Source organism: Kogia breviceps, chromosome X (genome assembly GCF_026419965.1).
Source record: "Kogia breviceps isolate mKogBre1 chromosome X, mKogBre1 haplotype 1, whole genome shotgun sequence".
NCBI lineage: Eukaryota > Metazoa > Chordata > Mammalia > Artiodactyla > Physeteridae > Kogia > Kogia breviceps.
The window spans coordinates 42,382,660-42,394,909 of record NC_081330.1 but is presented as its reverse complement, the minus strand read 5'-3'; the positions used below and the strand labels follow the sequence as shown (position 1 = coordinate 42,394,909).

The window sequence follows — 12,250 nt, the reverse complement described above, 5'->3', positions numbered from 1 at the left end:
CACTAGAGAAAGAAGAGCAAATTAAATCCAAAGTAAAGAGAAGAAAAGAGATTTTAAAAATTAGAGCAGAAATCAGTGCTGTTTAAAACAGGAAATCAATAGAGAAATTCAATAAAACCAAAAGTTGGTTCTTTGAAAGATTAATAAAATTTCTATGCCTCTAGCCAAGTTAACTAAGAAAGGGGAGAAAAGACACAAATTGCTAACACCAGAAATGTTCCCATGGACCTTAAAAGGATAATAAAGGAATATTATGAACAACTTTGTCCCAAAACATTGACAACCTAGAAGAATTACAATTTGTTGAAAGACACAATCTACCAAAATTGACACAAGGATAAATAGGTACTCTGCATATACCTATAACTATTAAAGAAATTGAATCAATGATTAACCTTACAAAAGAGAAAACACCAGACTCAGGTTCACTGGTGAATTATATCAAACATTTAATGAAGAAATTATACCAATTTTACACAATCACTTCAAGAAAATAGAAGTTGAGGGAATAATTCCCACCCCCAAAATTCTATGAGAACAGCATTAACCTAGTACCCAAACCAAGCACATACATTACAAAAAAGAAAAATTACAGGCCAGTATCTTTCATGCACATAGGTATAAAAATCCTCACAAAATGTTAGCCAATAAAACCCAACAATGTATAAAAAGAATTATACACCCCAACCTAGTGGAATTTATTCCAAGTATACAATACTGGTTCAACGTTTGAAAATCAATTAATGTAATCCATCACATCAAAGGCTAAAGAAGAAAAATATGATCATTTAGAGCAGAAAAGGCATTTGGCAAAATTGAACACCCTTTCATGATAAAAAGTGAGAAAACTAGGAATAGAGGAAAATCTTTAAACTTAATGAAGAACATCTACAAAAAAACCTACAGCTAACATCACAAGGCTGAGCAACTAGATGCTTTTCTGCTAAGATTAGGAGCAAGGAGAGGATGTCCCCACTCATCATTCCTGTTTAATATCACACAGGACATCCTAGCTATTGCAATAAGAGAAGAAAAAGAAATAAAAATATACATATGGGGAAGGAAGAATTAAAACTTACCTGTTCACAGATGACATGATCATATCTGTAGGAATCTCAAAGAATCAACAAAAAAACCCTAGAACTAATAAGCAATTATAGCACTGTTGCCAGATACGAGCTTAATATACAAAATTCAAATTTCCTTTTATACCAGCATTGAAAAAATTGAATTTGACATTAAGAACAATACCATTCATATTAGCACCAAAAATGAAATATTTAGGCATAATCTAACAAAATATGTACAATACTTATATGAGGAAAACTATAAAACACTGATGAACGAAATCAAAGATCTAAATAAATGTGGAGCTATTTCATGTGCAAGGACAGGAAAACTCAATATTGTCAAGATGTCAGTTCTTCCCAACTTATAGGTTCATGCAATCCCAATCAAATTCCCTGCAAGTTATCTTATGGGTATCAGCAAACAGATTATAAAGTTTATATTAAAAGGCAAAAGACCAAGAGTAGCAAATATTGAAGGAGAACAACATCAGAGGACTGACATTACCCAAATTCAATATTTTCCATAAAGCCACAGTAATCCAGACAGTGTGGTATTGGCAAAAGGAAAGACAAATAGATCAATGCAACAGAGGAGAGAAACCAGAAGTAGACCCACACAAATATATTCAACCAGTTGTTGATAGAAGAGCAAAGGTAATTCAATGGAGAAAGGATAATCATTTCAACAGATGATGCTAGAACGACTGGTCATCTACATGCAAAGAAAATCTAGACTCATACATTACATCTTTCAGTAATATTAACTTAAAATGAATCATAGACATACATGTAAAAGGCAAAACTATAAAACTCCTAGAAGACAACATAGTAAAAGATCTAGGTAATTTTGTGTTTGGCAAGGACTTTGTAGATACAACATCAAAAGTGTAATCCGTGAAAGAAAATATTGGTAAGTTGGACGTCATTAAAAATAAACCTTCTCTGCAAAATACTCTATTAACAGAATGAAAAGACAAGTGGAGATTGAGAAGAAAACTTTGCAAGACAACTGATAGAAGATTGGTATCCAAAATATACAAAGAACCCTTAAAATTTAACAATAAGAAAACAGTCAATCTCGTTTAAAAAAAGGTCAATGATCTGAACAGATAATTGATCAAAAAAGATATACAAATGGCAAATAAGGATATGAAAAGATACTCAACATCCTATGTCATTATGGAATTGCAAATTAAAACAACAGAATATAGCCAAGTTAAGCTTAATAGACAAAAATAGGTCTGTGTCCATGGTGATTAAGAGGGAAGAGGAGTAGATCGTGTGTGTTGCATAGGCAAGGAATATGCTAGTGTGAAAGTTCACATGCATAAGTATGTAGGAGGTGGGGTGGGGTCAGGGGCAGAGCTGTAGGTATGATATAGCACAGCTGCATCTGTATCCTGGGCTTAATGCTTGGGGGTTATTTGGTTCTGAGATTTAGATTTCAGGGGTAAGTCAGGGTTACACAGGTCTGGTGGAGGCACAGGGGAATGGAACCTTGGCCATCAGAATCGATTAGACTGGAATCTATTTTAGGAGGAAATAAATAGTGCCTACCAGTCAGACAGACATAGGTCAGCATCCTTTTAATATTTTAATCTTTTATTTTTCCCTCTGACTTTAAAGATGAGACAACTCATCCGAGCTGGTTTCCTTCTCTGTTACATGAAGGTAATAGATTATTTTGATAGTAGTCCATAATGTCCAATAGTTTTGTGAGCTAATACACATAAAGAGCTTAAAATAGGACTTTTCTCAGTTCAATAAATGTTAATGAGTTGTAGTGTCGGTTCTCTAAATGAATTAACAATAAATTGTCCAACAGGTATTTCAAAATCTCACAGTATAATCTGTCAGCTAGTGGTAGATTCACTCCTCTGTCAGAGAGTATCTTGGAATCAAGATTTCACAATATCCAGAATTATCAGATGAGATTTCTGGTATGACTTTGGATAAATCTGTACATTTTTAGACAAGAAATTAATAAGAATGAAATTACAAATAAATGTCACCTCCACGAGAACAGAGATTTTATTTTTTGTTTGTGCCTATGACAAGGTAGATACTCATATATATTTGTTGAATGAATAAAAGGCACCAGACACTTTCAGATGGGGAAAGAACAGTTCAGAGAGGCAAAGAGATTCATGCACACGCACAGATCCCAGAAGAGCTCAGACTCCCTTCTTCCACCCTGGCATTCACCCAAGAGAGTATACTTTGGAACAAAGAAAATCCACAATTAAGCTAAGGCCATTGAAAGAGCACAGTGAAAGACTTTCCTCTGAAAACTGACATCTGTTGTCTCTAGATATAGTATACAATCATCTCTAGATTTTTTCTCTATCACCTAAATATTGTACAGTTATAATAAATAATAACAAGTAAAAGTTGATATGAAAATTCATGGTAAGAATAAGGTTCCCTTTTCATCCTGGTAAGCATCCATGATATTCAGTAAATAGGGACTTTCTCCAGGACGAACCTCAAAGATGATTGCAAAATCTTTCTTCTTTAGAAAAGAGAGAAGGCGCTTAAGAGGGTTGTTATAGTGGTGAGAGATGAGCACCCAAATTGATCCTCCCAGGGGCTGAAGCCCAATTCAAGAAAGTGAAGGGGAATGGACTTTATCAGGATGCTGAGTGAATTCAGTTCCCACTGCTGCTGTAACAAATTACCACAATCTTGCTGGCTTAAAAAAACAAAAACAATGAAATATTATCTTACAGTCCTGAAGGTTGGAAATAGGAAAAGGGTCTCTCTGGTCTGAAATAAAAGTGATACAAGGTCTTCATTCTTCCGAGGGGTTCTAGGAAGAATCTGTCTCCTTGTCTTTTCCAACTTCTGGGTCTGCCTGCAATCCTTGGCCTCTGGCTTTCTTCCATCTTCAAAACTAGTGATATCCCGTCCACTTGTGGCATCTTTCTCATGCAACTTCACTGTGACACTGATTCTTCTGCCTGCCTCTTCCACGTTTAAAATAGCCTTGCCATGGCATTGGCCAAGATACAGCAGTGTAATCTTACTTTACATTCAGCTGATTAGCAATCTTAATTCCATCTGCAAACTTAATTCTCCTTTGCCATGTAACATCACATATTTACAGGTTCTGGAGAACAGGACGTGAACATCTTTGGGGGACCTTTATTCAGCTTACCACAGCGAGGGTACCATTTAGGTGGGTTTTAAAACGGGCAACAGTGCCAGCAGGTTTGTGCTCAACCACAGGCGTGCTTAACCAGGGTTGCTCTTTGCCCCATGGAGCACAGAAAGGAGGGACTGGAGACTACAGGAAGGATAAAGGAGTGCAGGAATCAGAGGATTCAAGGGCCAGCAGGTTTCTGTCTTGGGGAAGTGGGTGCCTGGTGGGGCCTTCTCCAAAGAATGGCTGGGGAAAGTAGACTGGTGTGTATGGCAAGTGTGTGTGATCCCAGTTGGTTCTACTCCCTGCCACCTTCCCACCCTGCCAAAGATGATGAGCACTTGGAGGCAACTGCAAGAGAAGACCTGACAGAACCCAGGGAGAGAAGCCAGGACCGGCCCTACCTGGTGCCTGACACCTGGCTATGGGATCAGAAACAGGGAGGACTGTCTGAGCCGGTGCGGGTCCTTAGAGGGAAACGCCCTCTTTTCTGGGCAACTGCGGGGGCGGCGAAATGGCAAAGTGTGCTACCGAGCTACCACTGCGACTGAGAAAATGGCAGTGTGGCAGAGAGGATGACGACACTGGCGCAGACAGGTGGTTTGTTTCCTCAGGCCAGAGGTCTATCTAGGGCTGCCTTCCCTTAGAAGAGGGGCAGTGTCTCGGCCTCCACGGGCGCTGCATCCCACCTTCCTCCCGCCCGCGGCCCCAGAAGGTGGAAAGCAGACCCGGGGAGGGGCGTCCTCACAGCTCCTCTGCCACTGGCGCCCTGGGAGGATGGCGGGCGCGATAGGGGAGGGGAGGGGGGCGGACTCCGAGCAGTCCGGTACACACACACACACACACACACACACACACACACACACACACACAGAGGAACGATCTGTATCCATCCGCTGCTCCCTCCAGCGCGGCCCCTCCCTACCCTCCCAACCCCAGCCCCCACTGCCCACCACCCGCCGACCCCACACGCTGCGGTGCCAGAAGTGTGCAGGGCGGGGAGGGTGGTCGCCCGACGGGGGGCGGCGGAGGGCCGGCGTGGCCCCGCCCCTGAGGCTGGGACTCCTCCCGGCCCCTCCCCTTTCTGGGTCGGAACTATGGTGGGCGTGGGAGGGGGCGTCGAGCCCATTCGTGCCGTATCCCTCCGCCCCCTTCCCGACACCCTCGCCGCGAGAGGTTGGTGCCGCATCCTTCGCAGCCCCTGCCCGGTTGGGCGCAGCCGCGTGGGGGGCGGGACGCCTCTTTGCCATTCTGCCCGCACGGCGAGCGGTGGGAATCCGAGTGAGGAGCTGCGACAGGAGGGGGAGGCCGACCATCGGGACCCTGCTCCTGCGAAGGCAAGTGGGGGTGTCTCGGGGGCGGCGAGCGGCTCACACCCTGCCCCGCGGACCCTGGCAACCTGACGAGGGGGAGGCAGCCGGGTCGGAGCGGGTCCCTGAGAGAGGTGCGCAGCGCCGGGGGACCCCTGGCGCTGAGGAGGCGGCGACCGGCGCGAACCGCGCCTGGGGCATGAGGTCTTGGCCGCAGGGCTTCCCTTGGATCCTGGGGAGGCGAACGTCGCGGCCGCTCCCCGGCGGGCTTTCTGGGCGCCCGCGCCCCGCCGTCGACGGTGCCTGTGCCAGGAGAGGGCTGTGGGGGAGGCTGCTGCGGGTGAAATGGCGGAGGGGAGCCGGGGTGGGGGCTTTGGGGAGGCCGCTGGGGTGGCGGTCGGAGCTTGGTGCCGAGCGGGCGGGCGCGGGGGACCGCCCTCCCAGGCAGTGATTCTGGAAAGGGGTCTGTCGGACCCCGCGTGCCGGGTGCTGTCCCTTCCCACAGGCGCCTCTTTGATGCCAGAGTGTCCTGTCTGTGCGGTAGGTCTGGCGATTTCAGGCCACGGGGTGCATCTGTAGAGGAGAGGCTTGAGAAAAACTAGCGAGGGGAAAACGGCCTGTATTTCTGAAGTTGTGCGGGGATGGGGGGTGAGGGTGGGCAGCAGCCATTGACTGGACACCCGAATCGGGATGGGGTGACTGCGACCAGAGCAGGTCAGGCATCCAGGAATACCTCCTAAAATTCTCCTCTCTACCCGGGTCTCCACACTTCCTGGCCTTCCTCCCTCACCTCCATCCAGGATGGGGGGTGGAAAAGATGGAATGGGAGGTGAGGGTGGAACAAATTATAAATACAAGTACCACTGCACAACCTGTTTTCTAGAATATGCGGGCGCCCTTCCCCCAATTTATGCTGCGCAAGGCAAAGGGATGTGGTGCACCTAGTGGTGAATCCTCAGAATTGGCGAAGGGAGCAATGCGAAAAATATGACGTCAAGAGAAGATGTTTGTTATCTGGAATGCTGAAATAGAGGCCCAAGATAAAATGAGAATATTCTACTAAGAGGACTCTGAATATTGAAAGACAGTATATGGATTCCTATCCTTGATATTGGTCTGTCCATCAGGTGCTTAGTTGCTACCATGGTCTTCTGATTGTCTTAACCTTTTTATCTTTGGTCCATAGGTCTGCTTTAAGGCTGGTTACTTCTGCAAAGAAGGAAAGAAGGAAAAGACTGCCTTAAATCTCTGGAGGTTTGTGCAAAGAGGGGCAATGCAATGCGCAGCTACAGAGGAAGATTGACAGGTGTATTTGATCCAGTTGGGTGTCTTTGATTTACATGTCTTACTCTCTTTCAGATTTGCACACTGCTGCAGAACCCGTTGCTCATTTCCTGCAGGAGTATTAGGACTATTGGGGTAGGTGTGGATTGCACTGTGAATGGGTGGAAAAGACCTGAGAGCAGGAATCAAGCGACAGGAAGCATCAGAAATAATTAGATACTTAAACAGAAAGAGATATTTGCATCAGGGATCAGGGTGTCTGCCTGTCAACCAAGCACTCAGACTTCATTTCTCCTGTATGTTTACTTATCCATAGGATGGCCTGCTGTTTGCTTAAGGCTTAATACCACTGGAACAAAGCAAGGAGAGGAAAATTGCACCACAACAGTGCAGGTATGAGAATGGGTACAACTTTTGGGTAGGATAGAGAAGACCAGCACAGGTCCAAGGGTGATTAGGGTCTGATCTGAGGGCTCCTCAGCTTCTCCCATTGCCAAGATACTTTCCCACCATTTTTGCACCTGTGTTGGAGCAAGCAAAGCAATGTGACAGCTCTGGGGCTAAAGGGTGTGGGGTGAAATGAGGATAACAGAGAGACTTTCTGATAGCCTAACTCTCCCACGAAGCATTCAAGGTCCAGTCTCTGTGTGTGGGTCTTTGCATGGAGTGACACAGTTGGAAGAGACTCAAAGCCGCATGTCATTCTCGATTCCTAGATTGATCTCTACTGGCATCTCTGGTGGTGGTGGAATTGCTGCTAACCACCACCCTCAACAGGTGTGCACCCACCCGGGAACCATCCATCCTCTCCCAGCTTGGTTGTGCTTTTTCTTCACTCTGACTAGTTTTGGCTGAGACTGGGATTGGAAAGGAGGCTGATTGACTGCTGGACTGGTGATTGACTATAACTTTTGTTTCCAACTGTATCACCTGAATCATCGAAAGATTAGAGTGTGAAGATAGAAAACTGTGACAGATCTGTGGTAGAGGCTGAGACTGGGATAGTGGTATTTAATCAGGACTCCTCTGTAACTGTTACTATGACTGGGGCTGAGATTGAGCCTGGTGTCCAGACGAAGCCTGAAAAGAAGCCTGGAGAAGAAGTTGGGGGTGGGGCTGAGAGAGAGAATGAAGTCCCAATGGTGGTCAGACCCAAGGTTAGGACCCAGGCCACACCTGGGGCAAGGCCCAAAACTGAGTCCAAGGCTATGGCTGGGGCAAGGCCCAAAACCGAGTCCAAGGCAATGGCTGGGGCAAGGCCTAAAACTGAGTCCCAGGCAATGGCTGGGGCAAGACCCAAAGCTGAGTCCCAGACAATGGCTGGGGCAAGGCCCAAAACTGAATCCCAGGCAATGGCAGGGGCAAGACCCAAAACTGAAGCCAGGGCAGTAGGTGGGGCACGTCCTAAGACTGAAGTCAAGGCAATCCCTGGGGCAAGGCCCAAGGATGAAGCCCAGGCTTGGGCCCAGACTGAGTTTGGGGCTGAGGCAATGTCGCAAGCAGAGGGAGTGTCTCAGACCAATGCAGTGACCTGGCCACTGGTCAATACTGAGTCTGGGTCAGCTGCTAAACCTATGGCCCTATCTGTGGATAGGGAACTGGTCAGTGTAGACACTGAGACCTTTCCTGGTTCCCAGGTTCAGACAGGAATCCAACCCTGGTTTGGATCAGGGGAGGAAACTAATATGGGGTCTTGGTGCTATCCCAGGTCCAGGGCCAGAGAGGAGGCCTCTAATGAGTCTGGATTCTGGTCAGCAGATGAGACATCTACAATGTCCTCTTTCTGGGCTGGAGAAGAGGCCAGTATCAGATCATGGCCTAGGGAAGAGGCCAATACCAGGTCCAGGCACAGGGCCAAACATCAGCCTAATCCCAGATCCAGGCCCAGATCCAAGCAAGAACCCTATATTGATTCCTGGTCTGGGTCTGAGGAAGAGTCTGGCAACCCATTCTGCTTGTGGGCTGGAGAAAATACCAATAATTTGTTCAGGCCCAGAGTCAGGGATGAGGCAAATATGAGGTCCAAGCTGAGGACAAAGAGAGAGGACTTTTTTGAATCTGAGTCTGAAGACGAGTACTATAAAGAGTCTTGGTTTTTGCCTGGAGAAGAGGCCAATAGTAGATTCCGGCCCAGAGACAATGAAGAGTCTAATACTGTCTTGAAGCCCAGGGCCCAGAAAGATGTTAATAACAGTGACAGGGTCAAACAAGAGCCCAGGTTTGAGGAGGAAGTCATTATTGGGTCCTGGTTCTGGGCAGAGAAAGAGGTCAGTATGGAGGCTGGGGCTTCAGCCATTTGTGAATCTGAGCCAGGGGCTGAGGAGGGGGCCATTGGTGGATCCTTGTTCTGGGCGAAGGAGAAGTCCAGTTTGGGTGCTGTGGCCAGAGAAGAGACCAGGCCAGAGTCTGAAGAAGAGGCCATATTTGGGTCCTGGTTCTGGGACAGGGATGAGGCCTGCTTTGACTTAAATCCCCATCCTGTGTACAAGGCTAGCCCCAGGTTCAGAGATACAGCTGAGGAGGAAGTTAATGTATCATCCAGGCCCCAAACCTGGGAAGAGGTCACTGTTGAATTCAAACCTGGTCCTTGTCATGGGATTGGCTTCCCATCCCCAAGCCCCTTTAGAATTCCTGAAGAAGCAGCATCTGTATACTCTGAAATGTTTGAGGGAAAGCCCAAGAATGTGGAAGTTACCCCAGAAGGGGAAGAGCAGGAATCTTTGCTTCAGCCTGATCAGCCTGACCCTGAGTTCCCATTTCAATATGATCCGTCCTACCGGTCAGTCAGGGAAATTCGAGAGCATCTTAGAACTAGGGAGAGTGCAGAGCCAGAGAGTTGGTCCTGCAGCTGTATACAATGTGAGCTTAAAATTGGTCCTGAAGAGTTTGAAGAACTCCTTCTATTAATGGACAAAATTCGAGATCCTTTCATTCATGAAATATCTAAGATTGCAATGGGTATGAGGACTGCTTCTCAGTTTACCCGTGATTTCATTCGCGATTCAGGAGTTGTCTCACTTATTGAAACTTTGCTCAATTATCCCTCCTCCCGAGTTAGGACAAGTTTTTTGGAAAATATGATTCATATGGCTCCACCTTACCCAAATCTAAACATGATTGAGACATTCATATGTCAAGTGTGTGAGGAAACCCTTGCTCATAGCGTGGGTTCTCCTGAGCAGCTGCTTGGATTAAGGATGCTTAGACACCTCACTACAACTACAGACTATCACACACTGGTTGCCAATTATATGTCTGGGTTTCTCTCCTTATTAACCACAGGCAATGCAAGAACAAAGTTTCACGTTCTGAAAATGTTATTGAATTTGTCTGAAAATCCTGTAGTGGCAAAAAAACTATTCAGTGCCAAGGCTCTATCGATATTTGTGGGTCTCTTTAACATAGAGGAGACAAATGATAACATTCAAATTGTTATTAAAATGTTTCAGAATATCAGTAGTATTATAAAAAATGGAACAATGTCCTTAATTGATGATGATTTCAGTCTTGAGCCGCTTATTTCTGCATTCCATGAATTTGAGAAGTTAGCTGAGGAACTGCAAGTCCAAATAGACAATCAGAATGATCCTGAGGTGGGACAGCAAAGCTAATATGATTAACCACCTGCCTCTGATCAGCCTTATGTTCCCAAAGAACCCTGAGTAGTGCTTTGGTTTTCAGTCTGGTTTTATTTTATAACTTATATTTTAATGCTGATGTTAACTTTGTCCAATTCTTGGTTTGAGCTGGATCATTTTGTGGATGCCAAATGACTATTAGTGCTGAAAAAATTTGTTGATATTTGTCTTGCTGTCCGTTGCTGTATTTTTCAGTATTGAGCTTCCAATGAACTGAGCCGCCTGTGTAACCTACCCTGCTATTCATTGTTTAAACATATGGTTCTCTATTCAAGTCTGTGTTTTCAATAAAGTTCTGTGTGAAAAGTGGCAGAAGTGACCCTTCTTCAGTTTAAAATCCAGGTGTAGATACATTGTGCACAGTTACAAATATAGACAATGAGTAGTATGACATACATACCCTCATTGGAAAATCCCATTCCTGGAGCTTAAGAAGGAAGAGATTACTGTGGGCTGTGGTTCTTGAGGAATGCTTCAGAGAAGAGGCACGCACTTAAATTTGGTCACTGAAAAGTAGGATAAGACAACCCATTAGGTCATTCTTGGAAGTGAGCAGTGGCGGTGTAAAGAAAAGTGTATAATTGGAAAATTTGTTCCAGTAGTATGGATATAACCTGTCTGCCTGGAATAGGTGAGACAAGTTTAGTGAGGGATGCAGTTGGAATGAGGCCACTTTGGAGAACTAAGTCGGCCAAATCTGCACATTTTGCAACACAAAGTACAGGTGTTGCTCAGTGCCACTTGAAGAGTGAAAGAGTAGAACAGCACACCAATTAAATGGAGTCAGAAATAAGCTTTCCTTTGTGATCCTAATCCAAGGAAAGTATTAAGGAAATACCACACAGCTATCAAAAATGATCTATTTATTGGCATGAAATGACACTGATGCTTTTATACCTGGTGTAATAGAGAAGACATCTTCTCTATATGATGTCACACAGATGTGACATCATCTGTGGAAAATTAGATCCCATTTTAAAAACCTGTGTGTAAATAGACACAATTTCTGTGCAATTTCAATATGACTTTCTAAGAAACTTCATATATTCCATAATCTGGAAGAAAATACACTATGCTAAAAAAAGTTTTCAGTGACAGACATTGGGGAGATACAAAAATTAATTAGACAAGGATTTTTTTCTTTTAATATGCTTACATCTAGTGCCTCAAGTTGTAGGTGGACATGTTGGAAAGGATACAGTTATGCAAATGAATATATGTTAAAAAGAATTTTTTAGAGATAAACTCATTTAGAAAAGTTGAAAAGGAATGAGACTTCAGAAAGATTAGCTTATGAAATGTTTTAAAGAAAAGTAAAATTACCAAGGTTGCTAAGTTTATACTAGTCTCTTGTACAAAGATGGCAGCCTTTTTACATGACTGTTGCATTTGAAAGATCATGACGTTTCCTTTTGGAGTAACAACAAAGTTCCAGAAGTAGATAGTGGTAATGATTGCACAGCATTGTGCATGTACTTAATGCCACTGAATTGTACACTTTAAAATGGTTAAAATGGTAAGCTTTGTGTTATGTTTTCCACAGTAATAAGTAAAAACATCGTACCATACCTTAAGACAAGAATTGCGGAAGTCAGGGATAGAGTTGATTTGGAGAGGGAATACAGGTTTATGGGAAATATATGTTTTATTATTTTTAGACATGGTGAAATGTTATTTCTGTTTTGTCTGAGGATGCTGTTAATTTTTGAAAAGGTAAAATTATGATTTGTAAATTAGAAATGAACACATGGAAGTGTTTTTTCAACACAACAACTAAGATTATGAGAATGGTTGAAGGAGATGTGT

General features: G+C 44.3%; 2 protein-coding genes across 2 annotated transcripts in view; both read left to right on the top strand.

Annotated features, from left to right (window-relative positions):
• The window catches only part of ARMCX5 (armadillo repeat containing X-linked 5), a 123,827-nt gene extending 116,931 nt beyond the window's left edge, over positions 1–6,896 (top strand). Inside the window, exons 7-8 of the mRNA XM_067024004.1 lie at positions 6,709–6,776; positions 6,882–6,896. The gene's annotated coding sequence lies outside the window, so the exon portion shown is untranslated. The remainder of the gene's footprint in view (positions 1–6,708; positions 6,777–6,881) is intronic.
• Positions 6,897–7,154: 258 nt separating this feature from the next.
• Positions 7,155–10,753, top strand: GPRASP2 (G protein-coupled receptor associated sorting protein 2). The gene is made up of 2 exons (XM_059050258.2): positions 7,155–7,199; positions 7,523–10,753. Exon 2 carries the CDS (start codon positions 7,847–7,849, stop codon positions 10,415–10,417), a length of 2,571 nt encoding a protein of 856 aa, XP_058906241.1. The 5' UTR covers positions 7,155–7,199; positions 7,523–7,846; the 3' UTR covers positions 10,418–10,753.
• The last annotated feature ends 1,497 nt before the right edge of the window (positions 10,754–12,250 follow it).

What these genes read in the sequence shown, in the direction of transcription:
- GPRASP2 (XM_059050258.2), top strand. Translation starts at nt 7,847, where the DNA reads ATGACTGGGGCTGAGATTGAGCCTGGTGTCCAGACGAAGCCTGAAAAG.